At 46.7% G+C, this 14,286-nt stretch overlaps 1 protein-coding gene and 1 pseudogene across 9 annotated transcripts; one reads left to right on the forward strand and one right to left on the reverse strand.

The window, feature by feature from the left end:
* Positions 1–5,718: 5,718 nt before the first annotated feature.
* LOC120684544 lies at positions 5,719–14,019 on the forward strand (annotated as a pseudogene).
* On the reverse strand, positions 7,285–11,126 carry LOC120684556. 9 transcript variants are annotated; one of them, XR_005679355.1, is made up of 6 exons: positions 10,804–11,126; positions 10,584–10,725; positions 10,206–10,284; positions 8,974–9,483; positions 7,807–8,850; positions 7,285–7,523 (listed from the first exon to the last, which is right to left on the reverse strand). XR_005679355.1 is itself a non-coding variant. In XM_039966409.1 (4 exons), exons 1-4 carry the CDS (start codon positions 10,843–10,845, stop codon positions 8,970–8,972), a joined length of 330 nt encoding a protein of 109 aa, XP_039822343.1. In that variant the 5' UTR covers positions 10,846–11,125; the 3' UTR covers positions 8,955–8,969. The 9 variants fall into 9 exon arrangements, 1 of the variants encoding a protein (XP_039822343.1); XR_005679359.1 differs by having other exon boundaries at positions 10,087–10,284; XR_005679361.1 differs by having other exon boundaries at positions 8,974–9,000; positions 9,369–9,483; positions 10,206–10,725.
* Positions 14,020–14,286: the final 267 nt, after the last annotated feature.

The raw sequence follows: 14,286 nt of genomic DNA on the forward strand, positions 1-14,286 counted from the left end.
ACGCCTCCAAGACTCCGTTCCGGACTTCCAGAGCAGCCGCGGAGGAACCGTGAGGGGGAAGGGAAGACTCGCGTGACGTGTGCCCGCGTCGTATGCGCCGCGCTGCCGTCGCGACGACGACCAGGATGGCGGCCGAGGAGATGAGACGGGCCTCGGCCTCGGCCTCCGCGGCGGCGGCGGAGGCAGCGCCAGCACAGGCGGGGTCGAGGTGGGCGCGGGTGTGGCCGCCCGCGCTCCGGTGGATCCCCACCTCCACCGACCGCATCATCGCCGCCGAGAAGCGGCTCCTCTCCATAGTCAAGTACGGCCTCGCCCCCCCAGCTTTGTGCCCCATCTTCCAGTTTACTAGCAAATTAGTACATGCGAATTGGTACTTTAGGCTTTTGACTGGTACAGCAAAACTACTACTAGTTACTTTCTCCTGGACTGGGACAGCTACTCACTTGTGCGGTTGCCTTCCAATCTATCAAATTACATGCCAATTGGTACGAACTCCAGTCTTTTGGCCGGCACAGCTGCTCACTTTGTGTGGATTTACATTGCAATTGGGCCGGTGCGAATTGCGCGACTGGTTGTTGGTTCATCTGCAATCTAGCTCGGCTAAGATTTAAGTTCATTTTGAATGTTGAGCACGAAGCTTAGACTGTGAAACTGTAGGGAAATTGCATTCCCTTTCATGAGAAATGATCGCGCTATTGCTGGCTTGCTGCAGTTTCACAGTAATCAAATACTACTGCTGTACTGCTGCAGTTAACTCCTAGCTAACTGCAAAGGTTATTGAGCTAATAGTCTATGAATTCTACTAACTGAATGTTTGGGACTCGAATTCGCACCTGCCAGTGTTCAAAATAACTTGGGTCTAAACTTTTAGTCATTTTAAGTTGGCTTTGATGGTTTTGTCCTGTATTGAGTATGAAATTTTTACTCAGTGGTTTGAGATCATTTAATCACATGATGTTAGCCTTTGTTCCAGGACGAATGAGCAAATCCAATTAAATTATCAAGTGCTGTAGTGATTCTGTAGCGTATTGGATGAGGTTTTATTTACTAATGGATGGTTTGCCCTTGTATTGTCTACGAATGGAACTCTCTCGCCTATTGCTTGAATTTTACCCTGTGTCCTTTAAAACTGTGTCATCATACTCATGAACTGCATTATTCAGCGTATGAAAGAACTTTCTTTCATCTTGACCTAGTGATTATAAGCATATAATTGCTTCTGATTATACTGAAACGTTGCAAGGTTTCTGAAATAGTGAGGTTGGAAATACACACATGGCTTAGTATAACTTATTGGTTCATCTTTGATTTATGTAAACAGTTATAAATTACCACACCGCCCCCATTGCACATTAATTTTGAGATATAACCCACAAGTATTTTTATGTGATTTCTGATTATTGTTGACATGGGGATTTATTATTATTTTTTGGTAATAAGGCTGCTATCTTGTTGATAAATGATTCAATTCTTTATCGTTTCTTTCTAGATATTTATTGATCTTTTATATATTTCGCTGGTACATTATCCACCTTTTTCTTTGTTTTTGCAGAACTGGATATGTCTCGGGATGAAAACGGACGGAAACAGACGGAAAACCTCATTTCTACTTCCATTTCTTTTTTTTACGGAAACGGGATCGGGTTCGGAAAAATACGGGTACGGAAACGGGATCGGGTTCGGAAAATACGGGTACGGAAACGAGATCGGATTACGCGGAAGTACAGAAATGAACCAATACGGACGTTGAGCCGGAAAGAATAACGCGATCAAATATTCTCGAGTATACATTAACATAGTCACAAAATAATATACACGTACGGAGTTATTAGTCCAATATTCACTAGTATGCCATGTGTTAACATGTTAACATGCATACTTAGTGATTGATATGTTTTTGTACATATCAATTTTTAGACATATCTTATGTAGATTAAAAACGGGATGAAAAACGGAATAAATACGGGTCAATTCCATGTAAAAACAGGATTCCTCGGAAACGGACGGTGTCGGTACCACTAGACTAGGGTACCCCCTCTTGCTGTGTCAAGACTCGCGTATTTATCCGTAACTACGCTCTAAGGAGCTGAGCAGCCGGACTCCTGGGGTCCGGCTCCATCTCCCCGGACCAATGGTCCCGGACCCACTTTCCGTTCGGGGACGGGTCCGGAGTCACCACGCGTCCCAGAGGTGTTGCAGTGTCTAGGCGAGAGCCTCGTAGTTATCCTTGACTACGCGCTGACGGCCTGAGCAGCCGGACCCCCGCGATCCGAAGCCCTTCTCAACCGGTCAGCGGCCCCAGACCCATTCCTTGCTAGGGAAGAGTCCGGTGACGCCGCGTGTTCCGGAGAAGGGAGCGCTCAGCCATAACAGCCAGGGGCCCCGGACCTCCCACGGGGTCCCGGACCCCCATATACTGTCCGGACCCCTCAGCGGGGAGGGAACAGACACCCCGCCTGGGGGGGTCCGGAGGCGCCACGTGTCCGCAGGCGCAGGCACGCGCGCGGCCGCGAAGCTTACTCGGGAAGACTCGCCCACCTACCGCATTCAATACGGGAGACGTAAGTGCGCTCTGCCACAGCAGAACCCGATGCGACTTTTGCCAGGCTGCACTGTTGATCGCGCGTTACCAAGGCACACAGTGCAGCCGCTGGCGCCGCCCACGCCACGCATGTCAGTCTGCTACGCCAGTTGGACGCGATGGCTCGCCTTCGCCCATCATGACGCCTACGCGGTAGACCCAACAGTCTACGCCGCAACCTACCCTACCTCAACGGGCGCCTCGCCGACGGGACAGGTGAATCCACTCCTCGGTCGGAGAGTCCACAGGGCGATGAAGCGTATCCGGGGAGAGATTCTCAACACTGTAGCACCATTAATGCCTTCTGCGCAGCATACTATACATCCGTGTTGGACCCATCTGTCGGGGTCGCAACGCCTGTGTACGCGTCCCCTTGGGCTATAAAAGGGAGACGCCCGTTAGAGAAAGAGGCAGAGGCCAGTACCCGGCCTAGGCAGAGGATAGACTCATCCACAGACACAAGAGCAATATAACTCTCAGTGGACGTAGGGTATTACGCTCCGGTGGCCCGAACCACTCTAAATCCCCGATTGTCTTGTGTTCTTGCTTCAGGAGTAGATCTGACAAATTGCTTATGCTTCCCCGAGTAACCACCCTCTGGGATTAGGCGGGTGCACTACGCCACCCAACTGTGGCCCTCCTCATAGATCCATGACATCTAGCGCCGTCCGTGGGGATCGCGCAAGCGTCGGCCAGATCTCCGCTCACCTCCTAGCTTCTGAGGTTGAGCTCATCCTCTGCAACGACGACGAGAAGATGAAGAGAGGCACGACGTCACCTACGCCGTATGCCCTGACACCGAGGTGGCAGTGTCCACGGTGCAGTGGCGCACGGCAGCGGCGCCTGCTGTGCGTCACCACTATGACACCTCAGAGCAGGCACGGTGGCGCGCAGGGGCAACGCCTACTGCGCGTCACCCTGCGACACCCCAGTGTCGGCTCAAGGTTTCCTCTCAATCAACCACTAGGGTTCCCCTGCAGCGGCATGGCGTCGGCTCAAAGGTTCCTCTCAAGATGGAGCCTGGAGCCGATGGCCATGGCTCGGGGGAAGTTGACGGTCGCCTTCTAACCCGTCTGGCTCAGGCCTCTCTCGGTGCTGCTGCAGACAGGCCTCGACCTCCGCCGCGAGGCGCGGGGGCCCTGTGCCGGCGCTGAGGAGGAGCCGGCGAACGACCGCCCTTCTCCACGCCCCGTGCTCGTCCAAACGAGCACCCGTCTTTCCGCTGCGACAGGGCGGCAAGCCGGCTTCAGCACATCGAGAGCGGCCATCGGGCTGGCTTCCATCGGTAGCTGGCAACGGCAAGGCCACTCCCATTCAAAGCCAAAAAATTTGTTCCCATGCTATCTGAGCATGGGACAGTTCTTGTGCTGGGAAGAGCCCTACAAGCTCCCGAGGTGATGCTGGATGATGCTGTACAAGCACATCCAGGACGCCTTCACCTCCGGCGACGAGAAGAACCCCCAAGGTGGCAGTTCCACTCCGGCCGGGAAGTGCATGCCTTACGAATGGTAGCCGTAGGTTACTCCTAGATAGGATTGAGAGAGTTCCTCCTTTGTAATAACATGGTGCCTACGTGCGGTCCAAAGCGGTAAAGGTCCGCCCTTGTAAACCCGACCTCTGACTTCATCGCACAAACAGACGACACCAGCAAGTGGTCCAGAGCGGTAGAGGTCCGACCTCGTAGTCCCGACCTCTAAGGTACACCACATATGAATCAAGTGATAAAGGGAATTTGCTTTCTTAGTCTTATCTTTACCTTAACTTAATTGCGCTCACCCGTTTCGGCTTGATTATTTCCTTTTCCCGTGCGGAGTCTTTCCTTTGTTGCTAACGATCCACATTGAGTTGCTGGCTTGTGGTCAGGCTAGAATACCCCTACTAGTTGGAAGGCGGCCCGAACTCCTAGGGACCTGCTTAAGGGAAGTGGTGCTTGTATCCTGGGGTGGAGAAGTTCTACGTAGCTGCTTAGCCTGGTAATGTACCCTAAGCCTACGCACTTTACTGCCCTGTTACGAGTACCCTAGTATCCGAGGCTGCCGTGCCTAGAGGTCCGGACCCCTTTCAAGTATAAGGCGTGGTTTCCTATGCCCTACCACAAGGTCCGGTGACGCATCTCGTTGGAGCAATGGCGATAGCTCAAGTCCACTCCGGTGGCCCGCTCCGGCGGAGACCGCTCGCCACAGTTGCTCAAGTCCACTCCGGTGGCCCGCTCCGGCGGAGACCGCTCGCCACGGTCGCTCAAGTCCACTCTGGTGGCCCGCTCCAGCGGAGACCGCTCGCCACGGTCGCTAGGAGCCGGGTCCGGGGAAGTGGTGCTCGCTCCCTAGGCGATCCGAGGTCCGTATAGCCGCTTAGCTTGGTCCCGTACCCTAAGCCTACACCTTCACCGCCTTGTGGAGAGTGCTCTAGTACCTGAACCTGGCAATAGGTGCTCTGGCCTCGAATGGGACTGGAGCACCTGCTCTCGACATGAGCACGCCAATGCAACCAGGTTGCGTCAGAACACATCACGATAATGGCCCCACCTGCGGGTTCGTACCTCCCCCGAGGTGGGCCCGGGGGCCACTGTCGGTACCTCTGGACTAGGGTACCCCCTCTTGCTATGTCAAGACTCGCGTAGTTATCCGTAACTACGCTCTAAGGAGCTGAGCAGCCGGACCCCAGGGGTCCGGCTCCATCTCACCGGACCAATGGTCCCGGACCCGCTTTCCGTTCGGGGACGGGTCCGGAGTCACCACGTGTCCCAGAGGTGTTGCTGTGTCTAGGCGAGAGCCTCGTAGTTATTCTTGACTACGTGCTGACGGCCTGAGCAGCCGGACCCCCGCGATCCGAAGCCCTTCTCACCCGGTCAGCGGCCCCAGACCCATTCCTTGCTAGGGAAGGGTCCGGTGACGCCGCGTGTTCCGGAGAAGGGAGCGCTCAGCCAAAACAGCCGGGGACCCCGGACCTCCCACGGCGTCCCGGACCCCCATATACTGTCCGGACCCCTCAGCGGGGAGGGAACAGACACCCCGCCTGGGGGGGGTCCGGAGGCGCCACTAGTCCGCAGGCGCAGGCACGCGCGCGGCCGCGAAGCTTACTCGGGAAGACTCGCCCACCTACCGCATTCAATACGGGAGACGTAAGTGCACTCTGCCACAGCAGAGCCCGAGGCGACTTTTGCCAGGCTGCACTGTTGATCGCGCGTTGCCAAGGCACACAGTGCAGCCGCTGGCGCCGCCCACGCCACGCATGTCAGTCTGCTACGCCAGTTGGACGCGACGGCTCGCCTTCGCCCATCATGACGCCTACGCGGTAGACCCAACAGTCTACGCCGCAACCTACCCTACCTCAACGGGCACCTCGCCGACGGGACAGGTGAATTCACTCCTCGGTCAGAGAGTCTATAGGGCGATGAAGCGTATCCGGGGAGAGATTCTCAACCACTGTAGCACCATTAATGCCTTCTGTGCAGCATACTATACATCCGTGTGTTCCCACCTGTCGGAGTCTCAACGCCTGTGTATGCGTCCCCTTGGGCTATAAAAGGGAGACGCCTGTTAGAGAAAGAGGCAGAGGCCAGTACCCGGCCTAGGCAGAGGATAGACTCATCCACAGACACAAGAGCAATACAACTCTCAGTGGACGTAGGGTATTACGCTCCGGCGGCCCGAACCACTCTAAATCCCCGAGTGTCTTGTGTTCTTGCTTCAGGAGTAGATCTGACAAATTGCTTATGCTTCCCCGAGTAACCACCCTCTGGGATTAGGCGGGTGCACTACGCCACCCGGCTGTGGCCCTCCTCCTAGAGCCACGACAGACGGAAAAACCTCATTTCTACTTCCGTAAATACGAAAACGGGATCCCACAAATACGGAAACGGACGGACAAAAATAGAAAATGGAACGGATCTGAATGGGAATATTTCCGTCCGTTTTCAACCCTAGATATGTCCAGGAACAAGTCAACATTGGCTCAGCTCCACCTGGTTCAAAAGAAGATGGTTTAGATCAGCAAGTGATGAACCAAGGTTCATCAATACTGTAACATTTGATAGCAAGGAGAACTCCCCCACCTTTGTTATGGTCCATGGCTACGCGGCTTCTCAGGGGTTCTTCTTTCGAAACTTTGATGCCCTTGCAAACCGTTTTAGGGTGATTGCCATCGATCAGCTTGGGTAAGTTTTGACAAAAGCAATATGGATTTTTTTTTTCTTGTTGACTACTTTAGGTCTTTATTCAGTAGTAAATTATCAGAATGAATAAAGATGAATTTATTCCCATTTAATTGATCTGGTCATTAAATTTTTATGATGTCGTGGAATATGGTTTGGAGGAATCAATTCTTAAGTAACCTTCCTCTGATGCACTCCCTGGCACTATAGCATTGAGCCATTGACTTTTCTCATTCCTTTTGCAGCTGGGGTGGTTCAAGCAGACCTGATTTCACCTGTAAAAGTACCGAAGGTCGATACTTATACTTTTCCTGCACAACTTTTAATATGATGTTATCTTTTTATTATGTTCCTGGTTACCCGCAACTACCATTAGCTTTTAATTTTGTCCATTGTTTAGCATGCAATGTCCTCTAATTTTATGATGGTATTCTAATATGCTCTTTTATGTTACTCTTAGTGTTTTAACCATTTATAAGAAGAACTAGGAATATTGGCGTGCTAACGCCGCGCCTGTAGGGGCAGGTGCTGCCAAGTCAGACAGTTCAAATAACGAAAATCAACTTTTATATGGCAGGCTAACCAATACACAATACACATAGGTATCAAGTGGCAACAGCCATAGAGCTCAAAGATGTTCCAAATCATGCAATCATTCATCCAAGAGACAAAACAAAGATAGGTGAATTACAAATATAAATAATAAAAGTACAAATAATGACATAAGTAGGGGTCTCCAGGTTGTGCAGCATGCCATTCATAGTTGGTCGATCTCCTTTAAACTCATACCTGGAAAAGTGGAAATGAATTAGTACTCGATTTGTTGAAGAGATAACATATTACAGCATGAGACAGTATTGATACTTTTAGTATTTATTACAGAGATAAAAGATTATATCATTGTCTCATATTTGTAGTCATTTTCTCATATTTGTAGTCGTTTAGAATAGTAAAGAAAACCAAGATTACGACCTCACTTCCTAAAACCAAAGAACTTGCATGAGCAACCAGCAATGAGAAGAGAAGAGAAGAGAAGAGAAAAGGAAAGGAACCTTTGATCCAAAGGGCCAACCTTTAGAATGAAAAGGTGAAACTGACACCACATACCAATTTCATGGCTGCACCTAAAATTCTTTTTAAAAAAAAGGAACTTGCTCATGGTTCTTGCTCTTTCAAATTGCAATCATGGGGTAAAAGTCTGCAAAGAAAGATGTGTAATAAAATCCATAACCTCTTAATTTAATAATCAATAAGAATAAAGCACATAGCTACATATGGTTGCTGCACAATCAAATAATCTGGTACTGCTGGAGAATAGAATACTACCAAAAAAATAGGAGAGGAAGTGAGAAAAGAACCAAGCTTATCATGTTTGAAATGAGAATCGTAATGGGAAAAAAATACTTGAGTAATCCTTAAACTACACTGATTTTACCTTCCTATCCTATGAAATTCTAGTATGCTAAAATCATACTTTATACTAATTTGAGATAAGCCACTTCAGATTGAGTATTAGAAATTGAGGTAGATATGTAATATTTTTACTCTCATGGCCACTTTTCATCAAAACATTGAGTATGACAAAGAACTGCAAGATACGTCCAAATATATTTTAAAATATTATTTATTTTAGAAACGAAAAGAATCGATGGAATTTCTAATAAGCTTAAGTCAGACCATTGTCTACTCAACCACACAAAAATTTGATACCTGCAACTTTCACTTCGTAAATGTTGGTTGTCCATGGTCCACTTGGCCAGACAGAGATAAATGAAATAGCAGTGATCAAATCAGCATGATGGGAAACAAAATTTATAAAAGTAATAACAGTCAACTAAATAATTTCCATAGATAAGAAATTATATCCTATTTACCATTCAGATGTAGCCAAAATTGTTCACATGATTTTCCAACTTCGAAAGCAAATGCAAGGATGATTTATGAGGGGATATGAAAAGTAAGAGTTGAGGTGCTAGAATTGTGTCATGATGAGAATAAGATTTACAACATTGGCAAAAAAAAACTGACTAAGTAGATGTAGTTATCACCTTTTCATTCGCGATTCAATTGTATTTTATTTTGTGAGAAGAACAGCATCTTTCAACGACTGAAAGACCTACAATTTTGTATCAAATTTATTTAATTTTTTATGATGCATAGGTAAGCATAACAGTAATCGACTATGACATAACTACATTTCTGCAGCTCAATTCTCGCCACTGACTCTGAGGTGGCTCACCTGGGATTGCTGCGTGCTTGAGCACACCTGCTTGACAGACCCGTAACAAACTCGTGAGCAGCCACTAAGGTTGCAAGTTTCCACCAACCATTTTGATAATCTGTCTTTCATTATTTTAACCAAGCAACATATGGCCGTACAGGAAAGAAATGCTGCGGTCTAAAAAGAACATTTGCAGAATTAAACAAAGTCACTTATAACTAATTAGCATCAAATCAGTTACCTAGTGAGTTATATTAGTATTATACTGCAGTAGCTTATATATGGCAATCAGTGTGCATCACATGTTTATCTCAGTATTATCAGTCAAATGAAACATTGCACGAACAGCTCAACAGATTATTGAAGGTCCAAGATGCAAGAGGTCACAGGAGAATGCAATCTTTTTGTTCTACCACAGGTAGCAGTTGAAGGAGTGGATGTGAAGATGGCCTCCTCTTGCCTTGCCTCTACTCTGCCGACAAGTCGCTGCCTTCCAGTTTGGCCAGTCCAGACTCCAGAGTGGCGCATCTGAATGCACGAAATGCAACTGTGTCATGGAGAAGGACTAACGCACGACCAGTAAGAAATGTCATTGCAAAGGAGGGCAAATGATGGAATCAAGAGTTCACTGTGCTTGCAAAATCCTGAAACATAAGGTGGACTATGATAAAAAAAAAATAACTTGGTAAGAATGGAAAACTGTGAAATGTTTGATGACATAGCTTTCTTCCACTTCTTTAATTTAAGTAAATTATGAATATGCAAAGAGCATCATAGTTCCGTTGATGTTTTAGAAATTAATATAGGCTTGCAGAAAAGGTGTATTCATGACCTTTGGACGAACAATATGCAAGCATTTCCACTCACCCATTATGGAGGATCAAAAAAAAAGGTAGAAGGCATGTTGATTAATGAGTTCAGAAATCACGAAAGTATTGATTATAGTTGGATGTATACTAAAGTCACAGGCATATCTATCCAGGAAATGGATAATACGTATTAAACAAAATCAATGTATAAAATTTACCGGCAGTCAAATTGATATAATGTTGGTAACGCTATACTCAGCAGGCCACCATGAATATTTACCACTGATTGTAGAAACAACACCATGAGAAGGGAGGCTCAAACCTTACTTAGCAAAAGGGGTGTCAGAAAATTTAGTGTGTCCTCACGAAGGTATAGTGGCCCATGCTCTAACATACCTGCATAACTGAATTAACAAGCTACATATTGTAATCAGCACATACCCCAATGTTACTCGGCATGTTCTTAGATGCGGTGTATACTTTATAGAGGTGAGAGGTTCATGACATGTTCATGTAGAAGCTGAAAGCATAACACATATTAATCAGAAGATATCTTAATCAGCTCGCTCTTTGAGTTCCCAGATGTACAGCAAGGTTCATACAGAAGTATATTTATGTATTAGATATAATCAGTAAAGCCATTAGCCAGTCCATCTAGCTATTTGATATGGCCCTATGATTGCTACGTCTAAGGGGATGACAGGAAAGAATCGTGCGTTAATACGAAATCAGCCCAAACTAATTTGTAAAAAAACGACAGAATTAAAATCTATCTCAGTCCGCTAGTGGTTGGGGAGTGGGGGTGGGGTTGGACCGAACATTGGACAGGCGAGCAGAACGGAGCAAGGGGCTGCCGGGCAGGGGTGCGGGAAGAGCCGGAGTGACGGACTCGGACGCGAGGTCTGTAGGCACCAGTATTGAGGCCACCGCCACCAGGAAAAACCAGATTTGATGTCGACATCTGCGGCGGGCACGAAGCAGGATAAGGGTGAGAGCGTGGACTTGAGCTCAACGGGCACGGCGGCTTGAGGGTGCTTACTCGGTACGGAGAGGTGAGCGAGGAGGAGTATGCGACCTCCATTGCCGGCGACGCACAAGCCTGCGTAGGGAGGACGGGATCTGGGCCTAGGGACGGGGTGCGCGGCTCGTTAGGGGGAGCTAGAGCCGCGGGCTCGCATCCAAGCTAGCGCGACGTGCATCTTCCTTTTGCCTCCACTCGCATCCAAGCTGGCAGAAGACGATGGTTGTGGGGTTGGGCCAGAGCGCCACCGTCCGTCGACGGCGTGGGGAGCGAGGGTGACAGGCAATAGAGAAGACCGTGGAAGCGAGGCGAACCAGGCGAAGACAATTTGGTCGGCGGACAAGCGCGACACCTAGGCCTTTCTCAGTCCTCGCGTGGGCCTCTGGCTCTATTCGGTATTCGCCGGCGTACCATGAACGCGACTTACTGATGGCCGCCAGCGAGGCGCAAAAGGCACGTGGCCAACAAAAACGCACCTAGCGCTGGATGGCCTCTCTTTCTTTCAGCGATATGGATTTACATATGAATAGATTTGTTCTGTCAAACTTATATATTGATTCAGTTCTTAACATGTGCTTGTTATGACTGGTGTATAGTGTTTTTTTTTTGCCTTTCTTATGGATGTGTTTGTAAACAGAAACTGAGGCGTGGTTCATAGATTCTTTTGAGGAGTGGCGCAAGGCCAAGAACCTCAGTAATTTTATATTGCTTGGTCATTCTTTTGGAGGATATGTTGCGGCAAAGTATGCCCTAAAGGTATTTTCATAAACATTTACCGAGTGAAGTTTCTCCATTTAAGCCAATATTACTAACAACTTCGATTGTTTCAGCACCCTGAACATGTGCAGCACTTGATTTTGGTTGGTCCTGCTGGATTCTCGTCAGAAACAGAGCATAGCTCTGAGTGGTTAACAAAATTTCGAGTAACATGGAAAGGCGTGCTAATCAATCATCTTTGGGAGTCCAATTTTACTCCTCAAAGAATTGTTAGGTAATCTAATCTTATTGCACATTTTCATTTTTTCTAAACATTACACATTACAATTTAGATTTTTCATGTAACTCTATTTGTTGCTTTTTTATTTTTTGGAATAGAAATAAGGCAGCATTGCAACAGAAACCTTCTACTCGAATTAAAATGTTGGAACTATCCGTCCCTTCTAGTTAGATTTAAATAAGATAGGACCTTTAACTTCACAGAGTAGTTCAGTTTTGTTGTTCTTTTTCAACCGATAGATGTGTAGTGTCCATTATTAACCCAGTCATGACTTCCTCAATCCTCATCAGACAAAAGTTACACATGGAATCACTAGGAAAAAAATCAAAGAAAAATTGGAAGTTCGCAAAATAATCTGTAAGTTGCCTTCAAGTTGGATACCCGCCAAGTTCAAATTGAGTCCTCAACTCCAAGTTAACAAAAATCGCATCCCAATGTGTGACAGCAATCCAAAGTGACACCAACATCAATTAGACTTTCACTGAAATGATTTAAAACCTCCATACAAAATAACATTTCCATCTGCATTACTACACACGTCACAAGCCCCTGGAGCATACCACTACTGTTTGCATCCACCTATCCAAGGTCTGAGCTGCACAAGGATGTTGAGACACACTGCCTGCTCAGAGGTAATGGAGGAATTGGTCCTCGAGAAAGACTAAGTGATGATAAATCCATGCTGTGCTGAGTCACAACTTTGAGCTGCCTACCAATTGCTGCGACCTCTTATTTAAAATAAGGAAAGCATATGTTGGCATTTTATTTTATTTTTATTCATTGTAAGTCTGCGTACATAGACATCATATGTTCTGACATGGCTGTCACTTGCACCTGCTGGCTGCTGCAAATAGTGGCCATGTCGGCATGGGTTGAACAGAGTAGGTTAGAGGGGTCTGCAACATCCAAATCAAACTAGAGGCGCAAGATTGCTCCAATGGTAGAATAAGGGCTTTGTTGCATCTTTGCTGCAAAAACAACAAATTGTACTCTTGTATTTTTGGTAGGTGCTACTGCATTTTGTTCTCATTTTTATCTGTTTTCCTCAAACAGAGGACTGGGTCCTTGGGGTCCAGGTCTAGTACAAAGATACACAAGCGCCCGGTTTGGTACAAGTTCAATTGGTGAATTGCTAACAGATCAAGAATCTGCGTTGCTGACAGGTATTCTGTTCAGTTAACTAATCTGGTACATGCATTTTTTTTCCTTATAATACTTGCAACTGAGACTTATTGTTGTTTCCTCATGTTTGAAGATTATATTTACCATACCTTAGCCGCCAAAGCTAGTGGAGAGCTGTGCTTGAAATACATATTTTCCTTTGGGGCATTTGCAAGGAAACCTCTTCTGCAGTGGTTAGCTTCTTATACTTGTCTACTTATGGTTAATTGTTCTATGATACTGTCCATGCACAATATAGTAATTGGTTTCTCAAAGTCATGGAATTAGCTCATTTTGCAAATCATATCCTAGAGCAGATATGCAACCCTGCATGATATCTGGCTTGTCATGATTTTTGTATGGAAATTATATTATCACTTCAATTGGGCTAGTTAATTCTAGATTCAACAATTTATCCAAAAAAAAACATTCTGAATGCCAACGAAAGCATCATTTCGTTTTTAGTAAGTGGAGTCCCCGTGATGTTCCATGATGTTTTTACCTTCCTTTCAACAGCGCATCCGATTGGAAAGTGCCGACTACTTTCATATACGGGCAGCAAGATTGGATGAACTACCAAGGGGCGCAGCAAGCGCGGAAGGGCATGAAAGTTCCTTGTGAAATAATCAGAGTCCCACAGGTACATGTTGCCAGCTGGCAACATCGCACAGTCACAAAATCACAGTTTTATAATACTGGTTCAAGGACTGAATCTTTGTGGTTATATTCTGCAGGGGGGTCATTTCGTTTTTATAGACAACCCTTCGGGGTTCCCCTCGGCTGTGTTGTATGCCTGTCGTAATATTTTACCAGGAAATGGAGAGGAGGGCCTCACTCTTCCGGATGGCTCAATATCCGCATGAGATCGCATCCTCAACAATCTCGTGCCCAACAATACTAGTCTAGTACATGATAAAGCGTAGCTACACGATGGTGGGAATATTTATTTGTGCCCGTCTCCACTCCACCAGATTGTTTATGTACGAATTGTGCTGATACTTTCCGTGTACATATTCTGTAACAATTGTGAGAAACGTAAAGTTTATGTAATGTACGATTCTTCATTTTGTTTTCAAGACCCAAACTTTGCACTGCGCAAATCATGTCCTTGCAAAAGCAAATTCTTACGCCGAAAGAGCCTCCGGATTCCGGTTGCATTCCACCAGGCAGTTGTTAAAGCTGATATTTGGGCACCCTATGTTCCTGTGTTCAATTGATTTTCTCTAATTTTGCATGAATTGAACTGTTTTCTACAAAAAAAATCGAGAAACTACTGAATTATGCAAAGTAAGTTGCTTTGCGCGTCAATCGTTGACCCATCGCCGTGGCCGCTTAACGCAAAC

The sequence above is a fragment of the Panicum virgatum genome, chromosome 2K (genome assembly GCF_016808335.1).
Source record: "Panicum virgatum strain AP13 chromosome 2K, P.virgatum_v5, whole genome shotgun sequence".
Taxonomy (NCBI): Eukaryota; Viridiplantae; Streptophyta; class Magnoliopsida; order Poales; family Poaceae; genus Panicum; species Panicum virgatum.